At 36.0% G+C, this 24,373-nt stretch overlaps 1 protein-coding gene across 1 annotated transcript; it reads right to left on the bottom strand.

Annotated features, from left to right (window-relative positions):
• Positions 1-1,164: 1,164 nt before the first annotated feature.
• Positions 1,165-19,921, bottom strand: LOC134845208 (neuronal acetylcholine receptor subunit alpha-9-like; the record flags this gene model as incomplete). Its single annotated transcript, XM_063862109.1, is given in 6 exon segments — positions 1,165-1,278; positions 2,929-3,051; positions 3,581-3,690; positions 4,146-4,190; positions 4,694-4,818; positions 19,892-19,921. Coding segments are annotated over 5 exon segments (495 nt in total). The 3' UTR covers positions 1,165-1,169.
• Between the last annotated feature and the right edge of the window lie 4,452 nt (positions 19,922-24,373).

Genomic DNA, 24,373 nt, shown 5'->3' with positions numbered 1-24,373 from the left:
GCTATTTTTGCTGGCAGAAGAGAGATCAACCACGACAAGCGAGATTGAAACGGAACGCAACAATAATAACAGAACCGACCGTTGTGAAGAAGCCTCAATGATTTAGTTCACTACTTTTTTTTATTTCTTTTTCTGATCAAAACTGATCATTTCAAAAAACTTACTGATTTGTTATTGAATCAGTACAGACGCCCTCCTTCAGGGATTCGACCACCTCACTAACCAAAGGGTCCCTCTTTGGTTTTATTTTAAGAAATCCATTTTTAGCCGACCAACCTTTGAAACTTTCTGAAGGCGCCTTTGGCGCCAAAATATACTAATTTTTGAAGGGGAGCGCACGCGCAAAAACATAATTTTTTGGTCAAAATTTCGCAAAAAGTGTCCAAAAATGTTTTCTTTTTAACTGCTGTTTTTTCAAAAATATGCCTGCAGCCCAACCAATTTTGGCAAAATATGGTCTTCATAGTGTTCTGGAAGCGCTCGCAAAATCAGTTTAGTCATCGACCTATAAAATGTTCTAAAATTTTCGAAAATTTTTCAAAAACCCGACCCCCATCCCCCTTGAGAAAATCCTAGATTCACCCCTGCGCAGTACAGCATTTTCTGTTCTGATTTTATCACTTATCAGGGCTATCGTAAAATGTTTTTATACTGTAATGTTTACAGTATTGTTTTTTATGCTGTTGCATTTCTGAAACAGTCAGTGTTGATTTTTACTTGCAGACCAAGTGTATAATTCCTGACTTTTGACTTAAGCGGGCAGTTTTTCAACAGTTTTTATCTCATTTTCTCTCGTCTAACTCAACTGCTGCATTTGAATTTCAGTAAACCCTGATCAATGATTCAATAATTAATCATCATGCACCGGTAATTATTCAACATGCATCAAAAGTCCTTTCCTCGGTTTTATTTACGCTATATATTACTCTAATAGCTATAAAGAACTAAGTTTTATGTTTTCTCGCAATAAAGATGAATGCTTTCTTTTAAAATTGAAGCGCTTTGATGAAATAAAATGCTAAGAGCATTGAAATCAAATTTCAGGAAGCAGAGTCGTTGAAATTAAAGCTACGTTTGTTGAAAAACTCAATCAGAAATGTTGAAATTTAACGCAATAGGTATAATAGGAATAATTAATCGGTTAAATCAGTTTTTTCTCTCATATTGACTTACAATGTGCCTGCAGCGAATTCCCCTGGCATGACGTCCACTTCATAGGGTTTGTATGTCCACGATCCAATGTTGATGGTGCAATGGTGTGCATCAAACGGAAAATACCTGCAATGAATAAATAATTAAATCCCCTTTAGACAATCAGGTTATGTTAAATAATTCAGTTTTCAATCGCATTTTGTCAGTTAACAAGTGAACTTATCAGAAGAAGGCTGGGATTTTTGTTATTTTTGACGACTTCTTATGGGTTTAAGATCAATCAGCAATCAATGTGTTTTTTCGAGTTCTCTTGAAACCAAAATGACCCCTTTCCGCCGCAAATTTTTGAGAAACAAGCCAAAACTCAGTCGCTAGTCTTTTTTTGCAAGATATAGGTGGCGCGCTCTCCCCTTCAAAAATACAATGTTTTGGCGTCGAAGGTGCATTTTGGACGCATAAATTCAATCTGCCAATAATCGGCTTCCTAAATTATTGTCAGGGAAGGAATATTCGGCTGTACGTGTGTTGAATTAGTAATAAAGAAGGGGTTAAATTTCCTCTCCCCTTTCAGCTTATTGTGGTAAATTTTTCCCTGAACGTCAGCTTTATTTGAACAAAACTCTCAGGACGGGTCAAATACATAAAAAAAATTGGTTACAAAGAGGTGGATCGGAGCTTTGCGCCATTTGTCATGTATTACAATGTCACAATAATAAATGCCTATGCTAATGATGTAAATTTTTTAGTTCATTCAAAAGATAAACTTTTCCAGGAACGAGATATAACGATATAACACAGATTTTGACAAATTTCTGACTAAAGAATTAATTTTGAAAACAAAATAAAAAAATGTTTTTTTTTTCAAATTTGAAATCAGATAAGACTTTCTTATTAGTTGCTGTTCAGATACAAAAAAGATAGTAGTAAAACAATAATGAAAATTGTTTTCAAGAAAGACGAGAACAGGAATTTAATTAAAAGTGTCCACAAAAAATGCAAAAAAAATGAAATTATTAAAATAATAATGAAATTGGGTTCTCGCCAAACTATTTACAAATTTACCCAGCAACTTAACATGTCTTTACAACTTAACATGTCATTTAACTAATTTACACAATAACTATGCGTTCCCATTTTTTGTACATAGTGTAAACTCACCAGTTAGTATTGCGCGTCAAAAAAAGTGGAATGCTATTTTGAACTATTAATGATTCAACCTTTGAGCGCTGAAGCCAATTTTTGCGGGTCCCACCTAAAGATTAAAATTCAGCGCTCAATCTTTCTTATTTAAAATGAAGACTTTTTTTAAGTCGACCAATTTGATTTTCCGATCTCTTCCAAATTACTTCACAGACCTTGTTTTGACCAAATTTCTGCGCCGCAGGCAAAATTTCAAAAAAGTCCAAAAAAGGAATTTTTAGAAACTCATTGGAAACATTTTGACCAAAAAAGTTGCATCTTTCGGCGCGCGCTCTCCCTTCAAGATCTGTATATATTGATGCCAAAGGCGCCTTTAGAAAATTTTAGGGTCGCTCAGCCTAAACTGGATGTCATAAAATAGTGCCAAAGGGGGGATCCTCTGGGTCGTCCGTCAGGGGGTCGAATCTTAAGGCGAAAGGGACGCAAATTGGTAAGATTAAATCAGCACTTACATGGTTTGCTTTAGTGTTTTATTTGACTTTTTATGATACATTTTTGTCAAAATCAAAGGAACAATAAAAAGCAGTTAAATAAATGTAATTGCCATCATTTTCTGCAGTCTCGTGTTTCTCTTACTTGACGTCGACGGAGCATGCACTGGTGAGGTATCTTGGCTCCTGCACCGTCACTCTGCCATCCCACTGCACTATGGGGTTAGTCAACACCTGCTCCAGAGACTGCACGTCCGCCCAGTTGATTCTGAACAACAAACAAACAACCAAAAATTAACAACAATTTCATTAACCACCGTTGCAATTTTGCAGATTTAATGGCTTATCTCTGGAATCCATAACTCACAAACATTTCAAGTATGCATATAAAATATGCACAACTTGACCTCGTAATGAAGAGTAGAATATGGTTGCTTTGAAAGTAACACGAAAGTTTCTCATTTTCTTAAGTTTCCTAGAAAAAATAGAAAATATTTTGCTTTCTGTTTTTTTTCTAAATTCTTTATTGGCTTTTTCAACAAACCATCGACAAAAACATCGCATTTAGCTTTAAAATATTACAAAGTTGAAGCATAAAACAGGTTGTGCGTCCACTTTCTCAAAACCCCGTAAAATCTGAAAACAACCGTAGTTTGGTCGTAAAATCTGAAAAATTCACTCTCGCGGTTCTCTCCCAAAAACACCTTGCGTGCTCAGCTGTTGAATTTGGAGCTTCGGCAGATCCATTTGAAGTTTTATCGGATGTTTTGTAGTTTATTTTTAGTAACTTCACTTACCTCTGGAACACATTGATGTCTGGTAACCAAATGTTGTCCTTGGGAACCCGGATTCTCCTCACCCCTCCGTATTCTGCGGGTGTCCATGTTAGGAACTCGTCGTACCAGTTCTCAAACGAATAAAAGGCAAAATAAGATCCAATGTTTAGTATTTCAATGTTTGATTGAATTTTCAAGATGACAGGTATTCTCAAGAAAGCAAGAAAGCAAGATTTAGTAGAATTAAACCATTTGAGAATAGATTTTGACGAAGCGGATAAATGCGTTTGAGGTAGGGTAAATGTTCTAAAGTGGAAGCACTGCCAGCAGAACTCTCATTAAAATGTTGGTTGCGCTCAAACTTCGTTTGAATTCTTTTTTTGATAGATTCTTTCTTCGCACAGGAAAATACCAAGTAAAAAAATCCTAAGTTTTCAAAAAAGAGTGTTAGAAAATTTGAGTCGAATTATGTAAAAAAAAACGAAACAAAGATTTATAAAAAAAAAGGTTTTTGTGTTTTTTTTTTCAGAAGGTTAAACATTGGTCCCTACCCAAAATAATCTACTTTTTACAAGTAAATACTAACCATTTCTTGTGAGTAGATTGCTGTCAGTGACTGCCTCACAACGTTCTGAAATGAGAAAAATCAAACAGTGATACTCAATGTAAAAAAAATACGCGCATGATCAAACCATTTTCCACATATTTGAACTCCTGAACTCAAAAACTCCTTCAGAACATTAAAATAATAATTTGAGCCTTGAGCTCGTTGGATCTTTTTCGAATCTGGCTGTCGGCTGAATGTATTTGAAAATGATACCACAAATCTGAAAGGCTCGAAACAAAAACACCAATTTTATTTTAAAATATGTTTGTACAATATGATAAAATCCTGGACCTTATCCTGATCTAATAAATCAGCAATTACCAGGTTGCGAGTTAACGAGTTAACTTGAGGTAAATTTATGCAGCCTGCTCGTCGACTAAAAATTTTTGGTAGGAGTAGGGAGATTGGAGATATAGGCAAAGGTGAGATACAACGTGTGATGAGTCATATAGGAGAGCAAACAATTTCGCCTGCTTATAGACATAGGTATTGCTTCGTATGGCCCTTTGAATTGGTCATGTACTCACCAGGTCCATGATCTGATTGATCGAAAGTCTGACTTTGACTAATATTACTGTGGTCTTGTTTACAACTGGTCTCTCTGTCACTGCATACCCATCAAATACATTGCTCATAATGTCCTTCTCAGAACCTGAAACACAAAACATGACCGAAAAAGCAAATCAATAGGCAAGTTAGGCGTCGCAAATCAATAGGCGTCGCAAATCAAAGAAAGACCGAATAACAGAAAAGTAAAATTAGAACATCAGAATTGAACATTCAAAAACTTCCAACAAAACGCAAAAATCCAATTAAAGGAATTGAATCCAGGAAATGCAACCAATGAAATGCATCCTTGGTCGGCAATTTTCCTCCGGCCCGATGATTCTCATGCTCTAGCATATACGGCTTTTATACACAGACGACAGACGTTTTTATATACAATTCGGCACCGACAATTTCTCTTGTCCCGAGATGAGAGAGCTTGCATATAAAACAAGACTGTCGTAACGCAGGGCAAAGCGCTGAATTTTTCGTTTCGACTGCCCCTTAATCCATATCGAATAGCTTTTGGGAAAAGAAAAAGTTGAAAAACTATAAATTTTGGACAGAATCAAAAATCAAGTGTGAAAATTTGAGTCGTACGAAATTCATACGACCGACTAGCTAGTCTCAATTCAATTTTGGAACGATTTTGTTGCAAGGGATAATTCGAAACGCATGTTTGCGTTACGCTATCAGAATTCTAAAAAAAATCTTCGAAGCGAATTATTGATTGGAGGTGAAATATCTTTTTTTTCTATTTGATTTCAGAGTCGACATCTTCAATGGGATATAAAAAACTATTATTTTGATCACAGAGAAAGGAATGAATAAAAAACCACACAAAGCATAAATATTCCGTTTTCTTCGAATATCAGAACAATTGGTCGGTGTACAGGAACTGAAACTGTATAATACCCCACTGAATACCAAAACTGAAAACAGATTATACAACCAACCGGCCCGAACCGTTCTACAACATCGAGAAGTAGAAAACATTCATTTCGGTGTCCACGACCAGAAAACGCGGCGCAAACAAATTGAATTAATTATTCGATTAAAATCAGTTGACAAGTGTTGAGAGGTTAGTAATAATTTTGATTGAATTATCGTGTATAAATTTCTTTCTTTTTTTGAAAATATTTACAAGATTGAAAATGTCTATAATTATGATGAATCGGATCGTTATTTCAACCAAATTTTTCCTTTGAATTTAAAAGAATGAATTCAGAGCCAAACATTTTTAAGCCATCTAACGAAACTTCATCCTCATAAGGGTCATTGTCTTTTCTTTCCGACTTTCGTAACGACAAGTTTCGACTTTCTAACTAGCCGTTTTTGACGGATTTTTTTCGCTCAAAAGTGTATTGATTAAGGTTATAAAAACGATTTATCCAACAGGGAAAGGACCAACATAGGAGCTCTTCGTATGTTCACAGAGAACCGCTGCTGTGCCCCTGGTTAAGATCTCTATGAAATTTTTTGTTTGAAGCCTACAACTCAAGCAACGAGAATTTCTAATTTGAAATGAGGCCAGCAGCTTGCAGTCATTATTCCGAAGTTCTTAGGCTATCATTACGTGAAGACGGAGAAGGAAAAATTGGAGGGTGACTTTGTTACTCTGATTCAATCAGTCTTGCTGCTAGTTTGTATTCAATAGTGCACACGCAGTGAGTTAGTCCTCACTCCAAATCTTTTTTTCTAGATTCAAGTTATGTCATTAAAAATCCATTTCAACTCAGTTACAAAGCTAAAACAAGACTGCTCGTATCAGGGCGAAGCCCTAAATGTTCCGACTGCCTTTTAAGGTCTATGAAGCAGTAAAAGCAATAAAAAGTTAAATGTAATAAAAACAAAATGAAAATTTTTTTTTCTAAAGTTTGAGATTTTTTTGTGAAAATCATCCCCCACAGGCCATATAAAAAACAAAGTGATAAATTTCGCTCCAATTAACTAATGAATTAAGGCAAAAAAGCTTCCTTCAACCAATTTGGAACGATTTCTAAGACGGATTAAATCTACGCTTACGCGTGAATAGCGCGAAATATATCGCGCTTTAATTGTCCCAAATTGGCCAAAATGGCAGTCTTTAAACCCCCTCAACTTTACGAAAATTGATCACAGGTGAAATTTAAGCTCAGGACAACAATAATTTTTGAATGATATAAACAATTCCGTCAAAAATGGCTAGTTAAAAAGTCAAAATTCGTCTGAAGAAAAAAAAACTCACCCCGAGCGCAAATATTCCGTTACTTTCGTATCAAAAGTCGGAACAATAATTTCAGTGCATGTAGATTTTTGTTTAAAAAACATTCAATTTCTGACTAATCCAACAAAAACTTGACACTACTAGAAAGAGCTGCCATATAAACCAGGATTTGAAACTGATACGACGAGCATTTTCTCCAAAATTGAATGAAAGTGACACATAATTTAGGCTTGGGGTAGTTTTTTCATTCAGGCTAAGTTCGAATATATAATTAATTGTTTTTGACGAGACTTTTATATAAAAATTGCTGAAAAAATTTTGTTGTCCTGAGCTCAAATGCAACACGATAAAGCTTTTTGGTAAATTGTTGTATAATTTGGTTGTTTGAAAATTGCTAACTTAATCAATTCCGATTATTCTAGAGTGGGTTCATTAAATTAAGAAAAAAAAAATGAAATGAATTCAATTTCGTTTTTTAATTTTTATTCAAATTTTTTTTTCATCATTTTTTATATATCGAAATTTTTTTTGTCGATCGTTTATCAATTCCGATTATTCTAGAGTGGGTTCATTAAATTAAGAAAAAAAATGAAATGAATTCAATTTCGTTTTTTAATTTTCTTCAATTTTTTTTTATCATTTTTTATATATCAAAATTGTTTTTGTCGATCGTTAAAGGACAAAAATTGGAACATTCAGGGCTTCGCACTGACACGACGTGTCTTGTTTACTCTTTATAGATGCAGAATGTATCACTGTGCGTGTGTGGGAGAACTTTTTCATCGACGTTAAACGTCCACGGCATCGCAGTCTTGTTCTGATCAGTTTCTGTTAGGGCAAGAATTTCTCTCAAATTAATTATAAATTTTGCTCGTTATGAGATCAAAACTTCATTTTTGTTCCGACTTTCGATACGAAAGTAACGGAATATTTGTGCTCGGGTGGGTTTTTTTTTTCTTCAGACAAATTTCGACTTTTTAACTAGCCATTTTTGACGGAACTTTTTTATATCATTCAAAAAGTAGTGTTGTCTTGAGCTTAGATTTTAAAAGATTTTTCACCTGTGATCATTTTTCATAAATTATGAGGGTCTAAAGGTTGCCATTTTGGCCATTTTGACCAATTTGGGACAATTAACGCGCGATATAATTCGAGCTATTAACGCGTAAGCGGAGTTTTAATCCGTCTTAGAAATTGTTCCAAATTGGTTGAACGAAGCTTATTTGCCCCAATTGATTTGTTATAGGGAACGAAATCTATCCTTTTGTTTTTATATGGCGTGTGGGGGGGTCGGGTGATTTTCATTGAAAAAAATTCAAATTTTAGAAAAAAAAATTCATTTTATTTTATTTCATTTAATTTTTTTATGTTATTACTGCTCCATAAACCTTAGAAGGCAGCCTGAACATTCAGGGCTTCGCCCTGATACGAGCAGTTTTGTTGTCTTGTATATTTTTTACGTTCTCTGAAATATTAATTTCTGTGCTTTATTCATCAAACGCTGGCAAAATTCTGCTGAGCCTGTACTATTCAAAATTGAAATAGTTTGTAAGTATATGCCATTGCTGAGCATCAAGTATTAGATGAAAACCTCACCGAAGTTGTTAGGTTAACATTACGTGAAGACGAAGTGGGAAAAGCGGGAGAGTGACTGTTATTCTGATTCAATCAGTCTTGCAGCTATTTTGTATTCAATAGTGCACACGGAGTGAATTAGTCCAGACTCCAAATCTTACAAAATTGAGTTTAAGAAATCTAATTGGTATCAATTTCTTTCTAGATGCAGATTATGTCAATGAAAATCCATTTCAGTTCAGTTACTAAGCAAAAAATATTCAGTGCAAGCAGATTTTTGATTTAAAAAAAGATTGACTCTCATTTTTTCTGACCAATCCAAAAAATCTTGACGCTACTAGAAAGAGCGGTCAGATAAATCAGGACTTAAGCCTGGTACGATGAGGAATGAGCCTTGTCTTAACATATCAACTTTCAAGATACCTTAACTCCAAGCTTTGGGCAACAGTTTAGTAGAATTTTTCATGCTACATTGATGTAAGACAGTCGGTTTATACCTAAGCCAATAACAAATACGTTGTTTCAAAACTAATTTTATCAAAAAATCACAGCTATTCCCCATAAAGATTACCGTTTGAGAACAACAAACCTCATAGATATTTTTTGATGCCATTTTCCCACTACGATATAGGTATACCGCTTACAAATTACGGTTGTCACAATCATAATTTACACACTCTTGAAATATGTGGGGATCATTCATCACAGAATAAAAAAAGAAAGAAACTCAAATCAACCAGTCAGGGTGCGAGAACCAATCAAGGTTCCTGGGTTTTTTTGCTGTTTGTACGCTTTGCTTGATGTCTTCATAACTTTATCTTTTTTCCATTTTTACTTTTTAAAACAAACAATCCACCTGGATGAGAACCCTGACAAACTGATGACCAGTCAATTTTGATACTAAATGTGTCAACATGTTTTAATGAGTTAAGCAAAGAGCAAACCTTAAAGTACATAACAACATGAAAAATTAATGATAGTTCTAATTAAGTTCTAAAAAAAATATCTGTAGAACTGTTCCGCTGAACCCCTGCGGGTACGCGCAACAGCTTGATATCTTTGTGCTCATTAAATTTTTGAAAGACATTGCAGACATAATTATTTTTGGAATAACCTCATTAGTTTCAAATCAATCAAATTAGAAAAAAAAGAAAAAATGTTCGAATCTCCTAATCTGGGCCTCGATCTGACTCCTCTAGTTTTTTGGTCGATTGCTTCACCATTTAACTACTAAATGCTGACATAGACTCACGCAATGGCACTCAAGGAATTATGAGAAAAATAAGATGTTCGACATGAAGTCATTGAATTGATGGAATGAACAGAAATTGAAAAATAAAAATTTCTCAACATTAATTTGAGCATTCTTGAAGTTGTTTTTTCCTTCAAAAAAGAGATGAAATAAATGATACCCTTGAAAACCGGTTATCGTTAAGTTTTTTAGTTTCAAAGATACAAAAATTTCATTTCGGAATAAACGGTACACCTGTTGAGTTTTAAATTTGAAAAGAAAGAGAAATTTTTCTCTCGGATGGAGTTTCGAATCATTTTATACTCATTTTAAGAGTGCACGACAGATTTACTGAATCAATGATCTTTGTGAGCAGAGGAAAAAAATATTTTTTAATTTTTTCCGATAGCTTCACAAAAAATAGCGGTAATTATACGTGATCGGGTTTGTAAACCAAACAGCAAAACATTAAAAACTCGCGGTGGCTCATTAAAAATAGACTGATTTCGCACGCTGCTCACTCTTGTCCGAAAAGATGGCGGAAAATGCCCCAACACCCAGGAAAACTGCGAGCCGGATGAAAGATCAAATTTTGACCCAACCTTTAGGTTCTTTCGATATTTTGTAATGAAAACAATCCTCCAAAATTGATTTTTTTTGAAATTAATAATTATTTTGATAGTTTTTTATCTTCAATTTGTCCAAAGTGATCATATTTGGCAATTGCACAGTAATTATCCACTGCCGGATATCTTTTTTATGTAATGCTGTTAAATTTGCAGGCTGCAGTATTTTACAAAAGTTTAGCTTTTCCAAATTTAAGAAAGAGTTCATTAAATCTTGTCGCTGTTGCACTCTCATGTTTTACAAATTTTGTTAATAGTTTATATATCTCAAAATTTGGACCACATTTCTCTGAGTTTCTAACTGTTTGATGCTTGATTGATTTTCTGCTCAGCTGTTATTTTTTCTGTTACTTAATACAATAACAATATTTAAAAAAAATTGGTGTTAACTCTTTTTTTTTAAACAATTTTCTTCTTTTTCATTCACCAAACCTTGTGAGGAAAGCTTTTTATGGCGCAAACAAAAACGCCGCCTACTTCAACATGCGGCCGCAAATTTTAAAAAAATCAATTTTTTAACACTATTTTAAGTTCAAACGAAAAATTGCCGGTTGCTTTGCAAATATTACAAAATTCTTCGCAAAAGTATCCCAAACTTTTCTCTTTTTTTTCCCAGAGAAATATAGAGTAATTACGCTTTTGCGAGCCACGGATGATCTATTTGAGAGTTTTTCAGACAAATAGGCATAAAAATTCAACATTTTTCCAGTTTGAAATGGTTTAAGGCGCCACTTACGCTTGCATTGATAATATTCTATTTTTTAAGCGCGTATTTTATTTAGACCATTGAGCTTAAAATCTAATATACACTATTTTTTTGATTTGTTACATAGATTTTGATTTAAATTCATATTTTTTAAATTTAATTGCATGTTTCCGCGCTCAAAATTTGATTAATTGCTGTCCATTTTTTGGCAAAAACATGATCTTCTCAGGAGTTTTCTGAAAAAAGATTGTTGCAAGATTTTGATGGATTTTCGTGAACAGAAAAATCCATCAAAAATCCATTTTTTAGACCTGTAACTAGATTTAAGTTTTTCAATTAAATTTATATAAATAGTTTTTTGAAAATATATTTAAACTGAAAGCTTCTAAGTTCTACACTGTTAATCAATTTTGACCTATTAAAATTTGATTTGAATTCTTTATAAATTGATCTAAAACATTTTTGCTAGTGCGGGTAAATTTTCAGCATCATAGATAAAATCTTCAGAATATTTATAAAATTATAAAATTTTCATATACGAGCAGCTTACATAAGCTTAAGGCTGATTTAGAATAGTGCCTAGAACGCCCACTTGGGAAAACGTCAATTTCAGGTGCAATTGGTTGGAATGAAAAAACCTCTCCAAGCTTATATATTCCTCACGTTCAACGAAGGTCGGTAAAAAAACGAGCCCAACTCAATTAAACTGAAATTTTTGTAACCAAGTTTTTTAAAGTAAAAAAAAATGTTCTACAATTTGACCTAAATGGACTAATATCCGCAAAGCCTTAATACAAGTTCTCTACTAAAAAGATGAGCGTTCTTCTATCATTAAAATGTAATTTTTTTATTAGAGAAAGTTGGAAAAATCGTTGGACAAATTATCGTTGCACTAAAAAATGCTCATAATCGGAGAAAAAAATGAAAAAGTTTTATCATATCTTTTTATATTTTTGTGGTTGTTTGTATAATTTGATTTTGTTTTACCCTGGAGGCCTGACTGGAAATTAGAAGGGATATGAAGAAAGAATGCAAATGAGACTGGAAATTTTCCAATCAATGAAAACACAATATGCTACCACTCCTGGAGGACAATGTCTCTAATTAGCGTGAAATACCAAAAATAGTGTTAACCTATAATGAGTCGATTTTCCCCACTTTCTCAGCTCGCGATACCAAATTTACTACAAAAAGAATCCTTTTGGTTGTACCGTCCCCATTGTCAAGCTTACCTCGCACCTATAATAGATGTCAACTTCGGACGGAAAGGAAGGGATAACTGATAGTTAATTTTTACTGCATTCATTTTTGGCTGGCTGGCCCGCAAATTGTTTTTCGTGAAAGTGTGTTTTTTCTCGCACACAGATTGAGGTTTTTTTGCAACAGTATTCTTTAATTTTGAAGAGGCGTGCTTGTCAAAAAATCTCTCAAAAAGCACTTAATTTTTCTACCCCTCTATCCATCGAAAAATATGTAGTTGTAAACACATCTGTACCTATTTACTTTGTTCTGTTTAAGTTTGTCACTGAACCGATTTATTTTGTTAGTGCTCCGACTAGTGTCTCCATGAATAGGGGAAAATTATGAAGATTGTTTTTTGAAGCGAGTTAAAAGAAACATTTAAATTGCTTTCAGTGGGTAAAGTGGAGCGACACAACCGTTTTGTTTGTGATTAGGATCCCAAAAAGATGTTTTATAAAAGCTAAAGGAACCGAGTGCATTTTCTGTTAGAGGAGAGGATCAGTTCTAATCTCACGCAACAAATCTTTCTGTCTAATTTCAGCCGCTATTCTTGAAGCGTTATTCCGACCGCATCCGGAACCAAAAAAAAACAGTACATAAAAATTGTTTTTTGGTTTATTTTGCAACAAATGCTGTAGTTGTAATGTCTGTGCAATGCAACTGGGTGCTCATGTTTTTCGGGCCAAGAAGGTTTTTTAATGCATTTGCATGTTTTAACCGATAAATGCTCTCCAAAACATTGACCGTTCCGTATGCAATGAATGTCCCACGTTTCGCCCCACACACATTTCGCCCTCTTAAATCTAGTGGCACATTTCGTCCTCGCACGTTTCGCCCCTAACTTATTACACAGTTAATTAACGCCGCTTTCTTAATGTAAATTTTAGGGGCGAAATGTGCCAGTAATTTATGAGGGGCGAAACGTGTGGGGGGGGGGGGGGGGGGGGGGAGAATGTGCCACTAGATTTAAGAGGGGCGAAACGTGTGAGGGGCAAAATGTGTGAATACCGTATGCAATGCACCTCGGGACGAGTCATTGCTTTAGAAAAATATTTTATTGCTCCTTTGGGGTACCTATGAAATCAAGTAAAACAAAGATACGTTGTATGAGTGATATACCATATTGAAGTCCACTGAGTTGTGGCTGGGAACTTTTGAAAATCTTCCAAAAAAGTTTCCCAGTGATGATATTACAATAATTTGGTATTAAAACGACTTGGAAACGAAGTCTCTTTACGCAATGTCATTTAAGCAAGTAAGAAACTAAAGAGAATAGATCATAATTTTACATTTGATTCGGCTGTTTTGGTGTTTAAAAATCGGAAGTTGGTTGTCTCAGTCTGTGTTAGCTCGATGAATACTGAATCAAAAACATCAAGATTTTATTTGCTCTTGAACGTAAAAAAAATTTTAAAAAGAATCAATAGTTTTCTCTGGACACAATACTAAAAAAAATATCAAATTAAATAATACACATATTGGCAAAAAGTGAGAGCGCATTTTAGCTCCAAAGTTAGCAAAGCGATTGACCGGCCGTCAACGACCTTGAGAACCAATTGCGGTTCTGCATGAGAGAAGAGATGATAGAGTACGTAACAACATAAATAAACTAGCGCGCGAATAACGCCGCGCCCCATTTACCCCTGCAATTTTTGGTTCAAATTTAACTCGAATTGAAGCCCTTGACTGAATGGCTAATCATAATGACAAAAGCTAAACCGAAAAGAAATAAATAAAAAGACTTAAAAGTTTTGGAACAGAGTTTGAACAGTTCGAATTAAATGGACTTCTTTTCTCGTTGTGGCGGAAAAGCCCCTCGGCGGTAGGTCGAGAAAATCTGATAATGTTCCTTGAAGAAGTGGATGAGACTGGCTCGGCGGGTTTCTCGGCCGAATGATTGGGAGCGACCAGCGTTGTAGACCCTGACCGGATGAAGTGTACTTGCTGCTCTGAAAAGACCATTTTTGCGGGTTTCGCGACTGCTATTTGCGAGGGCATGGAGTGAATCGAAATCTCGCTAACCGCATGCCGGATAGGACTGTCGAAGAAATTAGTTTGTTTTTTCCAACGGGAAGAAGTCCTAGACAAAACTAAAGCCCAAGAGTGAGCATCATCTTTTTCTGAGCCTCCATGTGGGGTCGCAGAAGCGGCATCAGCTAGCACGACAAAAATTAGGACCTGAGACTGAACTTGCTCGTCTGAATAAGATCCGGGTACTTTAGATTAGAGAAATTGGCTGGTTAAGGAGCCTTGGTAGAAGATGAGCCCGCGGTTCTCCCAGACATTGAGGAAGATAATGTTAGGTCCACCACTGTATTTGGAATGGTTCGCTGAGGACGAATGCCCGGGGCTTGTGGCGAAGGGGCACGAGAACTGTCTCAGTGGCAATCTTGGCACGATATTGAACTAAGTCCCGTTAGAGGACGTCGGTCATCAGACGAAGATGAAAGCATGCTTAATCGCGGTGTTTCTCTCGGTCATTTCCTATCCTTTTTGACATGAGAAATCCTTTCACTTAAAAAACTCCTTGTTATTCGAGTTAATTTTTCTTACCCCCTGTTAGAAGAAATAAAAGAGGAACGAGATTTGAAAATAATACCAAATGTGTACAACCCTGTGTACGATGCATCCAAGACCAGCAGATGTACTGCGCGGCGTAAGCCACAGCGAGCTGACCAGCATGAGAGCAGTGGAGCCGGGCCAACTTTGCCTTCAGCAGACTATTTGAAATGGCTATCCCATTGTCCACAAATTATGCATCCGTCTACCACGATCTAACCTTGTCAAACGATTTGAGTGAGGTCTGCCAAAACAACCAAATTAAAAAATCACCACTAAGCCAGGTGCAGACTTTTAGTGCGCCGCTGCTATCGGTTTCTTTAATGTCCCCAAGCTGAGAGCGGTCCAGCAATTCCAGTTTTCTCGCTTTCCACAATTGTGAACAGAAATTCGCAACAACATGGGCATATGTGCCCTTCAGAGCTTTTCTCGGATCTGCAGGCGTCTCTCGCCCTGAACAGACTGCTCGCGATTGCTGCAGCCTGCGTGATTTGTTCTCCTCAAACAAAGCCTGTCAATAGGTACAAATTGATTGAAAGTCTTTCAAATTTATCGTCGATCTGACTGAACGAGAACGCGTGCTTATATTAAGCACCCTTTAGTTGCGGATTTTCTGATGGAATCTTGCACTCTGATTGGTCGAGAATTGTTGTGCCCTTTTGTGGCGGAATGCCAGCACTAGTGGTGCACTTTGATTGACTGACAATGCTTCCATGAAAAATGACGCCCTAATGTGCTTCTAGTATATTTTTTACAAGGATTTATGATACTTCTCTCCTCCGAAATTAAAGGTGAATTGGCTCACTTGATGAAACCGGACTATTTGAAATAGAATGATTTACCCAACCATTTAGAAAATTACAACCATCAAAAATTTTTCCCAGTGCATTTGACTACATTCTGATCTTCATATTCACATGTTTTAGAAACATCGAAATTATGATACCGGGATAAGTAACCGAAGATACCTAAATTGCTGTCAGGGATATGAACAAAATAAAAGTTGACGGATAACAGACGATCTGCTCAACATCTGTAAGAGACGATCTGATTACAGGCATCAAAAAAAGTTTCCAATGCTTTTGACTCAAATTTGATCTTCGAATTCACATGTATTAGAGGCCTCGAAGGTAGGATACGGGATAAACAATTGAAGATACCTAATTTGCTGTCACGTATATGAGTGAAATTAAAATTGATCGGAAATAAGCATTCTTTGCTCAACTTGTCAGCCGGGACTGGTGGGCTTTAGTACCCCGATTTATTTCGAGTGCAAAAAATTTCGCTTTAAGATCGGTTTGCACTTCAACACTGTGGCCGAGTAAATAAATGTAAAAAAAAACACGAGACCAAATAATTGCTGGTAATTCTAGCTCATTTCTTCTATATTGTTACCTTTAATCATTCAAAAAATGTAAAGCAAATGCAATCCAATCCACATTTCATTCTCGATTTCTTGTTTTAAAGCTGCCCCCAAATCACTATGAATGGCATTGCTTGAGATTGATCTTAAGGATGCATTTTTATAATGTCCTCAATTAGTCCTAGAACCTTTTTAAAAGCTAGCTGTTGTAAGTCTTCCAAACTAAAGTTTTGCTTGTTACTGAACTTCAGTGACTGGCGTAATTGATCTGAATGGACTTGCAATTCCGGTAATATTTTGTAAGAAGAACGAACATGACCATAAACGACATGAGTTTTTTTGCGCGTTTTTGGAGGAACTAGAGCCAGAACTGCTTCTGTCTTTAATTGTTTCGGGGGAATTCTTTTCGTTTTTATTACAAAACCTAAACAAGGATAATTCGTATTTAGCTAATTTAAGTGCAAAAGTTCTCACCCGATAGCCGATTTAAGACGTTTTCTTCTAAACGATTGTGATCTTCCATCGATCCTCTAAAGAGAATAAGCATGTCGTCAAGGAAACAAGATACTCCAGAAAACCCTTGCAGCGTATTTTTCATTACCTTCTAAACTCTGTGGGCATGTCTCTTTAATCATAGAACTCAGTTTTGAATCTGTTGTGATTATCATCTGTTCACGGCAAATGATATTGAAACTGCAATGACTAATAACTTGTTGGCTCATTTTGATTTGCCAAAATGCATATTTAGCTCCAAAGAGATAAAAACATTTTTCTCCAGCAGATTGTCAAGCAACTGGGACAAAACAACTCAAAACAATTAGGCAATTGGTACTCATTTTTATCATTTTCTTTGTTCATTGGCTAAGTAATCATAGCCAGTTTCACCGAGCCGTAATTCCTTGCTGTTTCTTCTTTGAATCAAAAAAGTGATCACTTGTGTGTTTATTCAGTTGTACGATATGCCCCTCACGGATGAGTTTTCAATCTCCTCCTCCACTTTAGCTTGGATATGAACCGGAACTTGATGGTCCTCTTCCTATTTTAGAATCAACGGAGAACTTATGTTGAAATTACTTCACGATTTTTGGCGCGGACAAGTTTTGAGAAAAAACAAGGTTTAATCTGTAGTATTTTTTACTCCTCCAAAAATACCTTGTGTATTACTTGAGCGACTAAACTCTCTCGACGAGGATCCTGCTTAATTTGAATTGTATTTAATTTTAGCTTTGATCTGGACATCTGGTACGGTTCTCAAAAAATGAGCCGATTTTAACTTTCACCACAGCGACGATGATTCCAAAAACCAGTGACCAAATAATTCAGTCTTTAATCAATTCTAGTCAACATAGATAGCTTCAATCGAACATTTTTGACCGCATAAGATCTTATCTAATGGAACTTTCCAGTTTCGCAATTGCTTTATCGACCAATTCCAGTTTTTTTCACTGAAATGGCTCTTTCAATAACTGAGAAACACCTAGGTGTATCTATTACCACAAAATTTGAGAATACTTCACTGTCAATTGATAAAACTGTAAATTCCCCTTCGCTATCGGAAGATACAAAGTTACAGCCTCTTTTCAATTAAATTGGTGTCTACAATTGCTATTTGACGAGAAATTATTCAGGAGATTCCATTACCGCAGAAGTAATACGGTTTGTACTCTTTCAAAATGCTCCCTTTTAGACGGTTCGGATTCGAATATGCCCGATTGATTCAGTCTGAAAGTTTCCTCCTATAGCCTGAAAAATTTGAATCTTACTTCATCCGGAACTTTTGGGATTAATGATGGTTTTATTGGATCTGATTGCTCTAAGATGATAGATTTCCGAGTTGTTTTTGCAACGTAGATGCAGTTTGAACCCCTTTTGCTGTATCAGGACCGACTCAGGCATGTCTTTTGGTACACCTGAACGGATGCCTAAGCCCCTTTAAAGATCATTGAACTGCATCTCAGCGATGAAGAAGTCTCAGAGTACTTCGCCTGGCCATCAAGCAAATAAAAAATTACTCCAGTTTTTCACTCTAGGTATGGACCGCCTTGAACACCTTCATTGATAAAAACTGTTTTCTTTCTTGAGTAGCAATTCACAACTGTCAAAAAATCTTTGAAGGTAATTGCGCTGAGATCCGTGTGCCGAAAATTCTGAAAAAAAACTGGTATTTCCCTCGGTATCTAGGGAGAAAAATAATAGACTCTTCAAAATAATAATCGCCGGGAGCAACCCTATGGCCTTTGACTATCCTTTTGTCCTTTGATTCCTGCGACTTAGGTACAGCTGCAGCATCACGCGCTCACCCATTCACTTGACCTGTAGCATCTTCTGAGACAATGATCCCTCAGGTTTGGGAATAGGATCATCGCGAATTGTACCAGCTGTTTTAACTTTTCTCTTGGGTCACAACCGAAACGTGATCTCTAAGTTGAGATGTCCAGTCCAAGTTTCCCAATTGCTCGGAGGATTTGAAGTTGTTTTAAGCCAACCGTGTGGTACTCTCAACAAATCTGATTGGTCGTCAACCTCAATGAATATTGAATTGAACAATTAAAATTAAGACTTTATTTGTTCTTGAATGCGAAGAATTAAGAATAATAAATTGAACAGTGTCGCCGTGAAAAAATAACAAATATAAATATCAACTTAAATCTTACAGAAGACGACAAAGAGTGATATGGCGCATTTTAGCATCAAAGATAGCATGGCGATTGACATGTCAACAACAACCATGAGAACCAATTGCGTTTCTGCACTAGAGAGAAGGTGACAGAGTTCCTAACAACATAAATAAAGTATCGCGCGTCTACCGCCGCACAACGCAGTCCTTACTAACTCAACACCTCACAAAAAAGTGAAATTTTTTTAAAGCTAATGTTTTTGAAAGAGTACTTGTAAACAGAGCTTTCCGTATTAACTCCCCAGCATCCGGATGTTCTTTTTAGTTTCTGTTGACACCCAGGGGCAGATCTAGGAGATTTGCTAGAGGGGGGCGGCGGATTTTCCAGATTATTTTTTTGAAATTGTGTAGACCTTTTTTTTTAGCTCGTACTAATTTCCAAGCTCTTCCAAATCACTTTAAAGACGCAATTTCCACAAATTTAAAAAACTGACAAAAAATACGTTTTTTTTGGACGATTTGACCAAAAAAGTTGCGTTTTTCGCCACTCGCCCCCTTCAAATTCGTATATATTGGGCAAAAGGCGCCTTTAGAAAAGTTTTAGGGTCACTTAGCTAACAGGGGACCCTTTGCGTGGTTAGGGGGTCGAATCCCGGAAAGAGAGGAAAGGCCGCTCCAAATCCCCCTTCCCCTCTAAATCCGCTAATGCAGACACTTAATGACGTTTTTAAGGTATTTTTACAGCGATGACCTGAGTAAAGATTCTTGCAGATCAACTAAACCTGTCAGTTTTTAGATTGGCAGCCTATGAACTAGCAAGTGGAACTAAGATGAGATTTCAGAATCATTAGGCATGAAATTTGGGCTCATATAACTGAATTAGACGAAAAAGACAATTAATTGCGTAAACTTTTCGGATCTAATTTGAAGAAGATGGTGAAATTTTACCAAAATTGAGTTCCTCGGCAGTTTTTTTTTAAATTTTTCGGCTTCATTTGCCTTAAAGAGTCGGTTAGTTTATGAAGTGAACTGAAGTGTGAATATGAAGACTTACAATTAGGAGCACAGGTGTGCGGCGAGATACCTATAAAGACAGCTCAGTTGAGTTTAACTAGCAACGGCGGGGGAGGTACAATCAATTCGAGAAAGATTTAAGGGGAGTGACTTAAGGTTCGGTGGAAGTTATTCTCATGTCCGAATGATCCGTGGCCATTGTGTGAAATTTCTTTGTTAGTCAAAGACCTTTTAAACGTACGAATATTAATGACTTTCAAGCTGATTCTTTCGAGTTTTATATGGCTAAAATATACCTTATATCTTTCGGGTACGAGTGATTCCTGCCGTGATTTTAACTACCCCCGACGTCATCCCAGAAGTCTTTTTTATTGTCCATATTTGGTTGTTAATTGTAAATTGAAGGGAAACTTGGCATTTATGATGGTAGGAAAGGCTGGTTAACAATTTCCTCTGGAATCCTAAATTTGCCCCTTTATCGATGTTTGATAGGGCTTCGAAAACGAGTTGTTGATGGTTTTATTAGTTTGTCATAAGTTTACAAAGAACTAAACATAGACCGGGATGACCAAAAAGTTCCATATTTCTAATCAAGAGCGAAGGTGACACGCCAAATATTTCGAACAGCAAGCGAATTCTGCTTAAGAAAGTTTTCAGAAACAAAATTTTTTCATTCCCTTGAAACAGATGTCTGAAATTGGGCTGCAAAATTGGCAAAAAAACCTGATTAAAAATCACAAGCGATTAAATCTTTGTGAAAGGAAAAATTGGATAATATATCAATTTTTTTTACGTCAGATCAGGGGCGGATCTAGGATTTTCTCGAAGGGGGAGGATTTTCAAAAAAAGTGTTCGAAAATTTTGTCGACCTTTTTTGAATTTTGAAAATTCTGAAAAAACAGTCCAAAAAAGGCGTTTTTAGGCACTTTTTGAAAAATGTTGACCAAAAAATCGCGTTTTTCGGCGGGCGTTCCCCCCTCAAAATTAGTATAGATTGGCGCAAAAGCCGCCTTTAGAAAAATTTTCGGGTCAATCAGCCACAAATTAATATCTCAAAATAGTACAAAAGGGGGACCCTTTGGGTCGGCAGGGGGTCGAATCCCTTAAGGGTCACCCCCTTAATCCGCTACCGCGTCAGATACTTGCTAGTAGAATTCAAAGACCAATTGATTGTTCTACGCCTTAAGAATATAAGTACTCATTTAATAAAGGAAAATTTTATAGTTTGAAAAATAAGTTTGAAAAATTATTGTGCATTAGATTGCAGCTGAATTATTTTGAGCTTTTGAATTTAAACCCTCGATAATTGTTAATGGTAGAACTCAATTCCATCAAAACATTTGAATTAGAAGGTAGAAGTTCGCTTGGGGCGAAGACCGATTTTTAATTCAAGGCTCAGCATTTTTAAAGCATGATGGATTTTACTAAGGCATCTAATAACTATCGAGTCTTAATATTTAAAGCAAAAGATTTAAAATTATCAAAATGGAATATTTCTAGCGCAGTAGCTTTTTTTTTTAACTCATACGAGGTAAGTTTGGCAAAATCTCGTAACACGGATCAACATTTTCTCGAGGGAGGGCGGATTTTCCAAAAATTTTGGAAAATTTTGACGACCTTTTTTTTTAGGTCGAACAAATTGATTTTCCGAGCTCTCCTCAAAGATTTTCCCCTCAAAGTTAGTATATATTGGCGCCAAAGGCGCCTTTAGAAAAATTTTAGGGTCGGTAGGGCCAAAAATGGCTTTCTTGAAAAGTACCAAAGGGGGGACCCCACCCTTTGGGTCGGCAGGGGGTCGAGTCCCTGAGGGGGGGGGGGGGGGGGGGTGGGGGGGGGGGGGGGGGGGGGGGGGGGGCGTCCGCCCCCCCTATATCCGCCTCTGATTGGTCCCCACGTCAGTCTTCGTTTCCAGGCGAACTGTTGAATGCGCCCTTTTTTAGAAAGACGAGCTGAATGAGCCCAATTTTTAAGAAGCTGAGATGAAAGGATTCCATTTGCAGCAATTTGGTCCTAATTATTGGTCCCCATTGTTTTGGTATCAGGGCTTGTAGACCTTAATTTGACATGAGGGATGAATAAGCCAGAACAATATAAAGAAGAGCTGAATGGGCTCTATTTTCATAACAATGGGCTAAAGGAGCCCAATTATCTGAAAATGGCGCCAATATTAGGCTATTTTTCAAAATTTGGATAATAAGTAATTAGAGATCAATTTCAACAAGTTGAGCTGATATTGAGCCCTATTTCTGAAAACTAGCTTATAAATTTGTTAGAGTGGGCTGTCTTTTTAGTATTTTTCTTTGTTGATGATTTTTCGTTATTGACAAAAAATTGCAAATAATTGACAGTCGGACCCAGTGTTGCAAGCTACCTCTCGGGGGCATTGCGTTTCATTTGGTTGCAATTTCGCCAGGGGCAGATCTAGGTTTTTCTCGAGGGGCAGGGCACGGCGGGGCGGATTTTAAAAACATTTCAATTAGAGCTCTCCAAAATTACTATAAAGACCCCATTCCCACCAAATTTTCTGCGCCGCAGGCAAATTATTGAAAAAAGGCCAAAAAAGCGTTTTTAGCCATTTGTGGAAAGTTTTGACCAAAAACCGCGTTTTTTCGGGGCGCGTTCCACCTTCAAAATCAGTATATTTTGGCGCGGAAGGCGCCTTCAGAAAAGTTTTCGATCAGCCAAAAATTAATATCTCAAAATAGTACAAGGGGGACCCTTTGGATCGACAGTGGATCGAATACCTGAAGGGGGGCGTCAGGTGAGTTTTCTTTTGAAAAGTAATGATTAAGCTAACAATTTTGAAAAACATACTCGCTATTATTCGACCTCTTTTACAATGGAATACATGAAAAAAGCAAAACTGTCAGCGAACTGGAAATGCACTACTGTATTTTTTTTCATTAGATTGCTCAACTTCGCGTAGGTTGTCCATATCCAAAAGCAACATATCATGCGGTAATTTTCTTAAAATGGCCACATTAAGTTTTTTCATTATTGGGTTATTTTAGTACCGATTTAATTGTATTGCAATGCTTGTTGTTCCGACTTTCGTACGAAAGTAACGGAAATTTGTGCTCGAGGTGGGTTTTTTTCTTCAGACAATTTTCGACTTTTTAACTAGCCATTTTTGAAGAATTTTTTTATCATTCAAAAGGTACTGTTATCCTGAGCTTAAATTCAAAAAGATATTTCACCTGTGATTATTTTTTGTAAAGTTATTAATGTTTAAAGATTGGCAACTCGATACTATTAACACGCGATATATTTCGCGATAGATCTAACCGTCTTAAAAATCGTTCCAAATTGGTTGAACTAAGCTTATTTGCCATTTTTGAGATGTTTCTAGGTGCGAAATCTATCACTTTGTACTTAATAGGGCATGTGGGGAAATGATTTTTACAAAAAATCTCAAATTTCCTTAATTTAAAATTTTTTTACATTTAAATTTTTTCATGTCATTACTGCTCCAAAGGCTTTAGAAGGTAGTCGGAACATTCAAGGCTTCGCCCTGATACGAGCATTCTTGTTATTGCTTTGAACTTAAATCATTGATATTGTTCAGATAGCAGAGAAAAAGTTTCCTTTGGTGTTTTAAAATAATAAACTCTGTTATTGTTCCGACTTTCGTAACGAAAGTAACGGAATATTTGTGCTCTGGGTGGTTTTATTCTCATCAGACAAATTTTGAATTCTTAACTAAGAATTTGTGATAGATTTTTTTTAAATCAGCCAAAAAAGAATGTTGTGATATTTTACCAGTGTTCTTTTTTCATAAGTTATGAGGGTTTAAAGATTGCCAGTATGGTCAATTTGGGATAGCTAACGCAGTATAGTTCGTCATTAAAATACGTTAACGCAGTATTATTTCGTCATAAAATTCGTTCCAAAATCGTTAAAACCGGCTTTTTGTCATAGTTTCTAAGATACCAGGAACGAAATCTATCACTTTGTATTTTATATTGCGCTGATGTATAAAAAACCCATCATTTTTAAAAGCGAACACTGTTTCTTAGACTCAAAATATACCCAGAACATTCAAAGCTTCGCAGTGATACGAGCAGTCTTGTTTAATTTTATACTCAACAAAAAAAAAACGTAATAAGGACAGCTATTGGATGCTAAAAATTAGACGACCAAAGTATGCAACTGTATGATCAATTTTGTCGGCTCGGGCCTCATTTCTTAAGGTTTTTGACCTAATTGGCTTAACAAAAAAAAGCAATTTTCAGCAACTATCGCACATCTCCAAATTCCCAGAATTGAGTGCTCAAATTACATTTTTTTTTCAAAAAAACTATGGAATAAGCAAGATTTGACCGATGCCGTTAATTTGTTCAAAGTTTCATATGCTGTTTGAATTTAAATATGTTTGAAGACTATTGAAAACGGGTTATTTGGTCTAACGGCTTTCTTTCAAGCTTCAGACAGGGTTATAAATTGTACGAAAGTTAGTGACTTTTTTATTGTAAGCCTGATTTTATTGTAAGCTATGATTATTAAATGCTCTTTTTCGCATTGT

Source organism: Symsagittifera roscoffensis, chromosome 4 (genome assembly GCF_963678635.1).
Source record: "Symsagittifera roscoffensis chromosome 4, txSymRosc1.1, whole genome shotgun sequence".
NCBI classification, from domain to species: domain Eukaryota; kingdom Metazoa; phylum Xenacoelomorpha; order Acoela; family Convolutidae; genus Symsagittifera; species Symsagittifera roscoffensis.
Note: the sequence above shows the minus strand (reverse complement) of the source record. Positions and strands in the feature narration are given on the sequence as shown.